This window comes from Bubalus bubalis, chromosome 4 (genome assembly GCF_019923935.1).
Source record: "Bubalus bubalis isolate 160015118507 breed Murrah chromosome 4, NDDB_SH_1, whole genome shotgun sequence".
Lineage (NCBI taxonomy): Eukaryota > Metazoa > Chordata > Mammalia > Artiodactyla > Bovidae > Bubalus > Bubalus bubalis.
Window position 1 is genome coordinate 129,914,393 of NC_059160.1, and position 12,694 is coordinate 129,927,086.

At 41.3% G+C, this 12,694-nt stretch overlaps 1 protein-coding gene and 1 long non-coding RNA gene across 4 annotated transcripts in view; one reads left to right on the forward strand and one right to left on the reverse strand.

Moving 5' to 3' along the window:
- Window positions 1-12,694, forward strand: part of RYR2 (ryanodine receptor 2) — an 829,832-nt gene that overhangs the window by 808,164 nt on the left and 8,974 nt on the right. Inside the window, exons 102-105 of the mRNA XM_045165522.1 lie at window positions 4,634-4,790; window positions 6,510-6,574; window positions 8,568-8,668; window positions 9,617-9,668. Coding sequence (XP_045021457.1) covers window positions 4,634-4,790; window positions 6,510-6,574; window positions 8,568-8,668; window positions 9,617-9,668 — 375 coding nt within the window. The remainder of the gene's footprint in view (window positions 1-4,633; window positions 4,791-6,509; window positions 6,575-8,567; window positions 8,669-9,616; window positions 9,669-12,694) is intronic.
- Window positions 1-12,694, reverse strand: part of LOC123333406 — an 83,441-nt gene that overhangs the window by 830 nt on the left and 69,917 nt on the right. The window contains exon 3 of one of the 3 annotated variants that reach the window (XR_006640988.1): window positions 5,051-5,219. The exons of the other annotated variants lie outside the window; for them this stretch is intronic. This is a non-coding gene — a long non-coding RNA (uncharacterized LOC123333406). Of the gene's footprint in view, window positions 1-5,050; window positions 5,220-12,694 lie in introns of those variants that run through there. 3 annotated transcript variants of the gene reach the window in all.

Below are 12,694 nucleotides of genomic sequence, written 5' to 3' on the forward strand. Positions count from 1 at the left end.
ACACTCATAAATAAAATCAAAACAGTCCAACAAAAATAAAGTACAATAGATTGACCCAGCAAACAAAGGAAACCAAAAATTGTATCTACCATAACTAAACTAACCAAAGCACAAACCGGAAAACAAAACTAAAGCTAGGTGCCAATTGGGGTATAAAGCAATGAAAATAAACCTAACAAATATGTTGACAGGAAAGGAGAGAAAGAAAAGAAAGAAAGAATAGATATGCAAAGTTAAATAGAGGTAGATAAAGAAGATTTATATATGTTAAAGATGAACTGCAAGGGGAAAAGAATAGTAGGAAAAGCAAACAAAGAATAAATGTAGAAAAAAATAATAATAGGTTTAAAAACTTAAAAAAAAAAAAAAAAAAAGGAAAATTCCACAGAACTGCAAAAGCCCAATGTAGAGGCAGAGGTTTATAACAACAATAAAAATGACTGAGGAAAAAAAAAGCTCAAAAAGCTTAATTGGATTTCTTAGTGCCAATAAAATTGACAACTACAACATAAGGGGGGAAAAAGGAAAATAAATGAAAAAAAAATCCAAAAAAATCCACAGAACAAGTGAAAAAATTAGAATAATAAATGTTTTTCTTGAGTCACTGCTGTCAGAGACCTTTCCCTCGCTGGGAGTCACAGTCCACCTCACCTCCCTAGGATGCCCTCCCACACTGTGCTGATCTCTGGACCTGCTGTGGGGGCAGCTCAGATTCTAATCTGGTCCTACTCCTGTGTGTTCTTGCCTTCAATGTCCACAGCTATCAGAACTAGTGTGTTTTCTTTTGTGGGAGCTCTCAATGGCCTTTTATATAGTCCATGGACACAGAGTCTGCCTAGTTGATCTTGTGGATTTATTCTGCAGCTTGTACAGCTGGTGGGAAAGTTTTGGATCTTCTTCCTTAACCACACTGCCCCTTGGTTTCAATTGTGGTTTTATTTTTACCTCTCCATGTGAGTCATCCACTGGGCTTTGCTCCTGAGGCTGCCCTGGAGGGCATGTGTTTGCCCCTGTGAGGGCCAGGTGTGGAGATGGTGCAGCTGCTTGGGTCACACAGGTTCTGGCAGCACCAGGTACTCAGGGGGATTGGAAGCTAGGGCAGCAGGAAATATAGTGCTCTAGAAGGGTATGGCAACCAGTATTGGCCAATACGCTCCAGTATTCTTGCCTGGAGAACCCCCCTCCCTGACAGAGAAGCCTGGCAGGCCACAGTCTACAGGGTCACAAAGAGTCAGACATGACCAAAGTGACCCTGCAGGCTTAGATGCAAGACATTTTTGCCTGTGGCAGCTCTGCCCCAGTGAGAGTTGAGCGTGGTTTGTAGGGACCCTGGGGGCACCAAGTGTGCAGGGACATGGACTGCCTCCCCTGCAGGAGTTATGGCCCTATCAGTCTTTTTTGAGCCTCTTGTAGCTGGCAATCAGAAGGCCTCTTTGGCCAGTCTCTCTGTAGCTCTGCCCATTCAGGTGCTTAGAGGGCTCCCTTGCCTGGGGTCCTTCCCTGTTGTTCGGCGCATTGGCATATAGAGGGGGGCCCCCCTGGCTGGGGTCCTGCTCTGTAGAATGGAGCGTCAGGAACTTAAAGGGGCACCCTGGGTGGGGTCCTGCTCTGTAGTTCAGTGCATCAGGCGATTGATGGGCCAACCTTTCTATTGTTCAGCTGCTGGTGCTAGCCTGTGGGGAGAGAAGCTATGGTGATGGTTCCACCCCCTATGCATGACTCAGCAGTATCCCCTTGCTTCCATGGCTGCCTGGCTTTGCTCCACCGGCATTTCCTACCACAGTCTCCTCCCTCACATCCCCTCAATCCATCTCTCCGCGGTCAACAGCAGCCCTAACACTGGGATTGCTCCACAATCCCTAAACTCCACCTCCCAGCCACTGTGCCTTCCAGGGGACCAGTGTTCCTGTCCAGGGTATGTATGGCTGCAGCAAGGACTGTGTGAGTTTCATTCCATTTAGGCTGCCACAGATTAGCTGTTTCACTCTCAACCTTAAATGTTTCTCCTCTGACTCAGACAATTGCCCTGATGTGGGGATTGGACCCCCTGCTTCAGTTCCCCCACCCGCCAAGGGCAGGTCCAATCCTACTAACACTCCTGTTTTTCCCCCTAGTTCCTTCATCCTACTGAGTTTTGCGTGGCTCTATATATTCTTTTCCACTGGTCAGGTATTCCTCCTCTGCTCTCAGCTAGTGTTCTGCATGCACTTCTGTGTCCGAAGGTGTATTCCTGATGTATCTGTGGAGAGAGATGTACTCCACGTCCACCTACTCCTCTGCCATCTTGTTCTCCCCCCACCTTAATTACAGTTCCTTGTCTTGACAACCGTATCAGTGCTCTTGTACTAACTGACAAGGAGTCAGTTACTTTGTGTTCTAAAACCTACAGTCCAGTGAAGACGTTCTTTAAAAACATCCCTGTTGGTGGATTTGGCCAGGCAGCAACTTGACTGTGGAAAATACTGCCTTATTCCAAAAAGGCATTGAATATCCTTTTCAAAGGAGGTTAAAATTTGTCATGTAGATTTCAAAAATCATTGAAGAAGCTTCCTTCTTCTCTCTCTGGGTGATCCAGGTTTTCAGTTATCTATTCATTATATACAGGACCACTACCATCAAGAATGCAAATTGTGTGTGGTCTTCCATCAGTATAGACTTGAGTTCTGAGTTTGAGCAAGTTCCAGGAGTTGGTGAACAACAGGGAAGCCTGGTGTGCTGCAGTCCATGGGGTCGCAAAGAGTCGGACACAACTGAGCAACTGAACAACAACAGGAGAGCTCTTGACAGTTTAACCAAAATGAACAACTGAAAGGACACTCGGAATTTGGAAAACAATTTTTTTTGCAAGACTTTCCTTCACTGCACCAAAAACAGTTCTTTCTTTTTTATGCATGATTGACAATTATTCAGTGCAGTACATTTCTTTGAGGTACTTGATAGTTCCAAAACAACTTTAATCAACTTAGAAGAAATACATGTACATCTGAACACACAGCCAAGATGGTCTGGGCCTGTTTCTCACATCCAGGGCATATTCACTCACCCACACTGAGGAGCCTCTTGGAGCATCTCCCCAGAGGCTTTTTTAAAGTGTCTTCAAATCTTACTTCCAGAGACTAATTCAGTAGGTGATACTAGGAATTCGGAATGTTTAAACCTCTGGGAGATGTGGATGTGGAATTAAGTTTAGACACCACTGGTCTCATCAGGCTATCTGTATGAGCATTTTGGTGTTATCTTGTATTCTTTGCTTGAATTTGGTGCTCTGTAAAACTACTTGAGAATTTGAGGTGTATCTGAGCTGTTCTCCAGGAAACAACTGACTAGTCATAATTTTTCACTCTTCAGTCATCCTGAGTGAGTTTTCAGGGCCTATCATGCGCTGAACATTATTTAGGCACTGATGATAGAGGGCTCCCCAGGGTGCCAGTGATAAAGAATCTGCCTGCCAGAGCAAGAAATGCAAGAAACGTGGGTTTGATCCCTGGCTCAGGAAGATGCCCCGGAGAAGCAAATGGCAACCCACTCCAGTATTCTTTCCTGGGAAATCCCATGGACAGAGAAGCCTGGTAGGCTATAGTCCCCGGGGTCACAAAGAGTTGGACACGACTGAGCACTCATGCAAGATGCAAAGATGCAAGATGACAAAGAAGCAACCCAAGTAATTCTTCTTATAATGGGACTAATTATAATGAAATGAGATCATAAAACATCAAATGAAAAATAAGTTGGAGATACAAGTCTGGGATTCAGGAAAGAGACCTGAGGTGTAAACAGAAATATTTTATAATTACCACAGATGATGCTTAAGTATGAAACTAGAAAAGTTTCCTAAGGGAATGTCCTAAAAGAAAAAAAAAAAGAAGAAGAAGAAGTCAGAGAACCCAATCCTGGGGATTAGTTTATGAAGAGATAGGGAGATGAGGAAGAAGTGCCCAACGGGGCTGAGAAGAAATGACCAGAAATATAGGGGAGGGAAACCCCACAACCAAGAATTATCTGGTCTGAAATGTTAATAGTGATGAGGCTGAGAAACCCCGCCCCAAAGCATTTTGCTGCACCCTTTTTTCGGCAGTGACATTTGCAGCAGTACATATTGTTGGTTACTTTAAAATTTCAGCATGTTAATGATGAGATGCTGTTTCTTCCCTGCCTCTCTCATTTTTCTTTATTCTAGAAATTAAAAACCTTTTTGCATTATATTTCACATATGATAGATGAGGGGATGATAAGTCTGATTTTTTCCCTTGTTTTATTTCTAACATTCTATTCAGTTATACATTGGACTTTTACTTCCCCATTCCTTTGTGTGTTATGCTCAAAAAAAATTGAACACTGCAATTAAATATAGTTTTGTGCCCCCTAGTATGATCTTAATGCCAGATGCATTTCCTACAAAGTGTGTCAGCAGGTGCTAAGCAGAGTATGCAGTACAGAGTTTTCTCTAAAAGACAGCAAAGTCAAGTGTTTGCATCACAATTACAAATATTGAGACAAAAAGAGATGATGTAGAAGGCAAAGATTCTCATCATTTCCAGAGTGAAGGTTAGGAGCTAGAGAGAACCTTAGGTGTGTTGAGTATAAAAATGGGCAATGATCCTCCAGGCGGTGATGCCATTCCTTTCTTTTCCAGTGCTATATGTTCCACATGTATGTTGGAGTACGTGCTGGAGGGGGTATTGGTGATGAAATCGAAGATCCGGCTGGTGATGAATATGAGATATATCGAATCATCTTTGACATCACCTTCTTCTTTTTTGTAATTGTCATTCTCTTGGCCATAATACAAGGTAAGCTCACTGAATGTCAAGAAGATCTAGAATCTGACCTACTTATTGTTGAAGCTGACATTACAGATAGGGTAAGACTGTCAAGTGTTTCCTGCTGCTGCTGCTGCTGCTAAGTCGCTTCAGTTGTGTCAGACTCTGTGTGACCCCATAGACGGCAGCCCACCAGGCTCCCCCGTCCCTGGGATTCTCCAGGCAAGAATACTGGAGTGGGTTGCCATTTCCTTCTCCAATGCACAAAAGTGAAAAGTGAAGTGAAGTCGCTCAGTCGTGTCCGATCTTAGTGACCCCATGGACTGCAGCCTACCAGGCTCCTCCATCCATGGGATTCTCTAGGCAAGAGTACTGGAGTGGGGTGCCATTGCCTTCTCCTCAAGTGTTTCCTAGAAAAGCCAAATAGAACTTTTCCTTTCAGTGTTTCTTCATGGAAATCTGTAGAGGGAAAAACAAAGAGTAGTGGACCTTGGTCTGGGGGTTGGGGAAGAGATGAATACAGGTTTCTTTGAACTCCTTTCAAATAACATAATGGAAAGAGCACTTTCCTGGGTCTGATTTCCAGCCCTGCCACTGACATCCTTTACAACTAATGGTGGGCGAGCCATTGAACATCTTTGGGTCTATCACATGGAAATTATATAAAGCTCTAAGCCATGGATTATAGAAAATATTTCTCTAAAAATGATGTCTGTTCCATGTGCCCCGTGAGCAGAGTATTGTTCTTCATCTTTGAAGAAACTGAGCCATAATAAGTCAAGTAACTCAACTGAAGTGCTCAGCTGCAAAGTGTCGGGGCTGGAATCCAAACCCACAGGGCTGGAAACCAACCCCTCACATGCCACCACAGCACCATGTTGACCCCCTCGTTTTTTCTTTCACCCCAATGTAACTTGGACTGGGTGGTTTTTCTCCCCTCCTTTTATTCCAAGGTAACTTTTTTTTCCCCTTAGAAAAATCATTCATGTTGTCTTTTTCTGCTTATGTATTTCCTACCTTGAATTAAATGTCTATAAATGACACATTATCCTCTAAATTCCACAGGCAAATATGGTACCTTTTTTTTCAGTAAAGCACAGGAACACATTTAAAGGATTTATGATCTTCCCCTTTATGTCTTTCTTTCCTTTATGTCCTTCTTGAGTGCAACAATAATGTGTTTTATAAGAATGCAAAGTCTTAAAACACTTGGAAGATAGTGTACAGTCAGGCAAGTCACAGGAGAAAAGGGGACAGAGCAGAAGGAAGCCATTAGTTGGCTGATTGCCACAGTTAATAACGTTACAGGGAGATTATTGATAAGGAATTTGTGGGGAAAAAAAAGATTTGGGGCAAATTCCTCACAATGAATTAAACATGTTTGACTTGCAAATTAGCACTTGAAAACTCATTGGTGGGATTTTCTATACTTTATGACCATAAATCTCAATTGCTCTTTCTTCGCATGAACATACCATTTATTGATGCCAAGGTAACCAAAGGTTTCCCTGCTCTGTTGCTTCATATTTAAACCCCTTTTTGGATAGTGTGTGGCCTGGTAACTGCATGTATTTCTGCCCCACACCCCAAGAAGATAATGCTACTGCCTTCATAGGAGTATCCAGTGTGTAGATTTCCCAGAGTAGCTGTACATGGTCCTGTCCCTTAGGAGGATTAGCCAAGGGGCTGTGAATTTCATTATCATTTTCTGGTTGCTAAAGATTAAATCCTGTCTTTATTTAACACTAGGTTTAATCATCGATGCTTTTGGGGAACTAAGAGACCAACAGGAACAAGTCAAAGAAGACATGGAGGTAAGTCTGTTTCTCACTCTACGTTTTTGTTGTGGACACTCTTTGTCTTCACTGCCTTTATCAAAGAATTATGGCAGTGGGAGGAAGGGGGAAGAACATGAACAATGTGTAACTTCATTGGCCTGTTTTTGGTTCAGGCAATACGTGTAGTTGAGCAAGGTGGTGGGCTCCAGGTACATACAGACAGTAATATGGCAGCATCCACCCCTCCAGGAGTGGGAAGACCATCCGTTCTAAATGATGGATTCACAGACAGATTAGTTAGCAGGCAATCACAGAGCAGTGTGATGAGCATTTACAGGAGGAAACCCTGAGTACTGGGGTCCTTGAGGCTTGTGTCTCATTTCATCTTGGATAATCAGGGAAGTTCTTAAGAGAAGAGATGCACAAACTGAGGCCTGACGATTGCAGAGATGTGGATGTAAGAGAGAGCGAGCGAGCACAGGATAGTTTAGGGAACCTTCTCACCCCTACTATGTGCCCCACTATGCCCATTGGATTCTGTGAGATGTCACTGCCTGAGGTTCTATATACCAAGACACTTATTTTCAGGAATTTGATATGCAGATTTTTCCCTTGGAAGCATAATTGGTGTAGGATGAAGTATTACATTCTAATAATGGGACTAGCAAGGAAGGCCAACTGATTAAGAGCCTAAAAACGCATTTGAGAAATTTACAGTATAACTTACAAGCTAGGAAACAAGAAAAGGGTTTTAAGCAGGGCAGTGACGTGATCAGATTTACAATAAAAAAAATATCAATTAAAAAGGGAATGAAGGCATGACCAGGAACAGGGAAGCAGCTGTCAGCGTTTTCTAGGTAGGAGATGATGAGGCTCTTGCTAAAGAAGTGCCACTGAGGAGGCGGGAACCAGATGGACTCAAGGAGCACTTTGGAGCTGTCATGAAAAGAACTTGGTGATTGGCCATATGCAGAGGATGAAGTTTGGAGCAAGCAGAAATGATACTGAGGTTCCGACATGAGCCTCTAGAAAGAAGCATGGTGGCTCAGTTAAACACAGAGTGACCAAGGGAGGTAACAGAGGAAGGGCAGGTTCCTGGGGAAAGCTGTTAAGTGTGAACCTATTTATATAAGAGACACTGAATGGTGTCCAAGACTGGACCTCTGAATGGAGCCTTTCTGTTGTCAGCAGTTGTTGATCAGTAAGACAAAGAGAATTATAAAATATCTTAATAATCTTGATTCTGGGCTCTAGCATCTAGGGCATCATAAATATGCCTCTAGTGGTACAAAATAGCTTCTAATTTGCAGGGATGATGAGCATCTGGAGCTGCATGAGGACAATAGTTATTGAATTCATTTGAGTTGATACATAGGCAGTGCTAATGGTAAAATGGAAAGCCGGCTTCTCCCTGGGTTTTGGGCCTGCAGATGGCAGACCTAGCAAGTGAAGAGAGAGAGGGATGGATGGGAGGAAGCAGGGAGAGAAGGCATCCTATTTCTAGAGTAGATTGTCATCCCAATACATGGCCACTGGTTGTGTACCTGGCACATGGTGGACCCTCTCTGACTTGTTGATTCGATACCTCTTAGTTTGTTGGTATTTGGTTTGGTGTCCCCCGCCCACCCAGCTTGGTCATCAGACATGGCTAGGATAGGTACCAATTTTGTGGTTTCAACTGAGGACACATTTAGTCATGCCTAGCTACAGCCAGCGTCATAAACAAGAGTGATCACCAAGCCTGGGTGTTCTCACTCAGGCTGGAGAAAAAAAGAAGACATTGCTTTTCAGCTATCATCACCCTGTACTCTTTCTGCCTCTGTTGCTTCTTGCTGCTGGTTCCTATGTCACTGAAACTCCACAATAAGACATAGTTGTGGCAGCGGTTAAACTGGTATTCAAGTACTTGGTGCAGCCTTCTGGGATGATCTTCTATGTAGACTGAGTAAATCAAGTCATTGCCCCCAAGTGGTGAGTTAGGTTTTCCTTTCTCAACTCTGACCTTTGAATATTTGCCTTTGCCTTCTAGACCAAGTGCTTCATCTGTGGGATAGGCAATGATTACTTTGACACCGTGCCACATGGCTTTGAAACCCACACTTTACAGGAACACAACTTGGCCAATTATCTGTGAGTATGCCTGACTCACTCCCCTGCCCCTCCCAGGCATCCCTCAACTCAGCAAGCTGGAGAAACTGGAGAGAGAACCCCTCTCCTTACCACCGGCCTCAGACTTCGTATAAGCTTCCCGGAGCGAAACAGCCACAGCTAGTGGTTCTTTTTCCTCAAGAGTAGGTTAACTTAGGAAATGAAGTTGCAATGCTCCGTGTGAATGATACCTTCTAAAACATGAAATGAAAAGGTGGAAAGGATGCGCAGAATGTGTACCAGGCCTCTCAGAAAGCTTTGTCTGTGTTTCTTATTTCGAACAGGAATGTTCCATCTGCTCCTTAGAGATATGTGAATCTTCATTTTTCTGTATTTTCTGAGAAAATACAGAGCGCTTTAGGCACTATTGGAAAACCCAGATAAAAGTTACATTTTTTTAATACATAGAAATTTAGCTATTACTCAAGACTAGCCAGAAACTATACTTTGGTACAATATTAATTCTTAATCTGTTTCTAACCTGATTTTAATATCTAAAAGAAGAGATACAGAATAGCATTGAAGTGGACTCTGGGATTCAAAAGTATGCAACATTAGACAAGTTATTTAACCTTTTTAATCCTTGATTTTCCAAATGAGGATCACAGTTCCTGCCTCATAAGTGAGTAAATAGGATATAGTTGCAGGCAGGGTCTGGCACTAAACCTGGCATAAAGCAGCTCCCAAGAAGTATAACTTGACCAGTGCATACATTTTAGCTCTTTTGAAAAAATATTTTAAAAGAAGATAAGCTTTTGGTCCCCATGGCATTTCTTGTTTCTTTTCTTTTTTTTTTTTTTTTTTTTTGCCCTGCATGTTTGACACATTTCTATGCTCTGCCATAAAGAGTTAGCCCATAGCAAGATCAGAGGTATCTGTTTATGCTATTTCCATACAATCCGTTTCTGATTACTCTCTCTGTATCTGTAGGTTTTTTCTGATGTATCTCATAAACAAAGATGAAACAGAGCACACAGGACAGGTACGTAAACACTGAGCTACATCATCTGAAAACATTGATAAAAAAATCTCTGCTTGCTGGAATAAGCGTGTACATTAAACATTAATATCAGAATTACTCTCAGATATTGGTCATGGTATCTTAGAATAAAAATTCCTTTTGTTCTGGATGAGTATACAAAGATTGCCATAGTAGAAAAAAGTAAAATTAGAATTGAACATTTATTAGCTGAAAATGCCGAGCTTGGGTTTTGATAATTATAATGTACTTGATTGCTTAATAAGATAGCAGATTACTTCAAGTGAACTTCATCCAACAGTATTACTGTCATTTGAAGATAATTGCATATCCTGGGACAAGATGGCAGAGAAGAAGGACCCTGAGCTCACATCCTCTCAGGAGCACACCAAAATCACAACTAACTGCCAAACAACCACTGATGAAAATGCCTGAACCTACCAAAAAAGGTATTCTGTGTCCAAAGACAAAGAAGAAACCACAGTGAGATGGTATAAAGGGGGCACTAGCAGTGTAATTAAATACCATAACCCCTAGGTGGGCAACCCACATGTGAACTGGAGAACAATGATATCACAGAAGTTCTCCCACAGGAGTGAGACTTCGGAGCTGATGTCAGGTTTCCTAGCCTGAGGGTCTGGCATCAGAAAGAAGAGCCCCCAGAGCACTTGACTTTGAAGGCCAGCAGGGATTGAGTGCAGGAGATCCAAAGAACTGGAAAAAACAGACACCATTGCTGGTGGGTGCACACAAGGTCTCATGTGCATCAGACCCAAGGCAAAAGCAATGACTTCATAGGAGCCGGGGCCAGACCTGCATGCTAGTTTTGGAGGGTCTCCTCGGGAGGCAGGAAAATATTAAAAGCAACAAGGGGAAACCAACAAATTACATAAGAGGGGTTCTATATAATAGTACTAACAGCTGATTCTCAGCAGAAACTCTTCAGGCCAGAAGGGAGTGGTGTGATATATTGAAAGTGATGAGAAGTAAAACCCTACAATCAAGAATACTCTACACAGAAAGGTTCTCATTCAGATTTGATGGAGAGAAACCAAAGCTTTACAGACAAGCAAAAACTAAAAGAATTCAGCACCACCAAACCAGCTTTATAATAGATGCTAAAAGAACTTCTCTAGGTGGAAAAGAAAAGGCCAAAACTAGAAACAAGAAAATTACAAAATGGGAAAGCTCACAAATAAGGCAAACATATAATAAAGGTAGGAAATACTTCTCACACATATATGACATATAAGTCAGTAATTGTGGGAGGAGGAGAGTACAAATGCAGGATATTTGAAATTAAGAGATCAGCAATTTAATCAAGTATACACACAGACTGCTATATCAAAATCCCATGCCAACTGCAAATCAGAAATCTATAATTGATACACACACACAGAAAAATGGAATCCAAACACAACACTAAAGATGATCATCAAATCAAAGAGAACAAAAGAGGAAAGGAAGAAAATAAATGCAAAACAATTAACAAATTAATAAAAATAAACGCAAAACAATTAACAAAATGGTAATAAGAATGCCATATCAATGGAGCTTCCCAGGTGGTACTAGTGGTAAAGAACCTGCCTGCCAATGCAGGAGACATAAGAGACTCGGGTTCAATCCCTGGGATGGGAAGATCCCTTAGAGAAGGTAATGGCAACCCACTCTAGTATTCTTGCCTGGAGGATCCCACAGAGGAGCCTGGCAGGCTACAATCCATAGGGTTGTAAAGAGTCTGACATGACTATAAATGGGTTAAATGCTCCAACCAAGACAGACTAGCTGAATGGATACAAAAACAAGATGCCTATATAGGTTGTCTACAAGAGACCCACTTGAGAAATTGGAACACATATAGACTGAATATGAGGGGATGGAAAATTCCATGCAAATGCAAACCAAAAGAAAGCTGGAGTAGCAATACTTACATCAGACAAAATAGACTTTAAAATAGAGACTGTTACAAGAGACAAAGAATGACACTACCTATGATCAAGGGAACAATCGAGAAGATATAACAATTATAAATATCTATGCACCCAACATGGGAACACCTCAGTATAGAAGGTAAATGTTAACATACATAAAAGGAGAAAATGGCAGTAACACAATAATTGTAATATCCCACTTACATCAATTGACAGCTCATCCAGACAAAAAATCAATAAGGAAACATAGGCCTTATATGACATGTTAGACCAGATGTAGTTCATTGATACTTATGAGTATTTCATCCAAAAGCAGCAGAAAACACATTCTTTTTATGTGCACATGGAATATTCTCCAGGATAGATCACGTTCTGTGCCACAAAGAAAGCCTTGGTAAATTTAAGAAAATTGAAATCATATCAAGCATCTTTTCTGACAACAAGGTTATGAGATAAAAATAAATTATATGAATATAACTGTAAAAGACAAAAACACATGAAAACTAACAATACTGTACTAAACAACCAATGGATCAAAGAAGAAATAAAAACATACTAGAGACAAATGAAAACAAGACAATCCAAAACCTAGGGGATGGAGCAGAAACAATTCTAAGAGGGAGGTTTATAGCAATAAAATCTTACCTCAGGAAACAAAAATCTGAAATAAGAACCTAGCATTACACCTAAAGCAACCCAAGGAAGAACAGACAAACAATAAGTTAGAGGAAGGAAAGAAATCATAATGCCCAGAGCAGAATTTAATGAAAAAGCAATGATGAAAACAATAGCAAAAATCAATGAAACTAAAAGCTGCTTCTTTGAGAAAATAAACAAAACTGATGAACCTTTAGGGAGATTCATCAAGAAAAAAAGGGAGAGAACTCAAATCAGTAAAATTAGAAATGAAAAAAGGAGAACTTATAACTGACACCATAGAAACACAAAGGATCACAAGAGACTACTACAAGCAACTTTACACCAATAAAATGGACAAGTTAGAAGAAATGGACAAATTCTTAGAAAAGTACAACCTTCCAAGCTTGGACTAGGAAGACATAGAAAATATGAACAGATAAATCACAAGTACTGAAATTA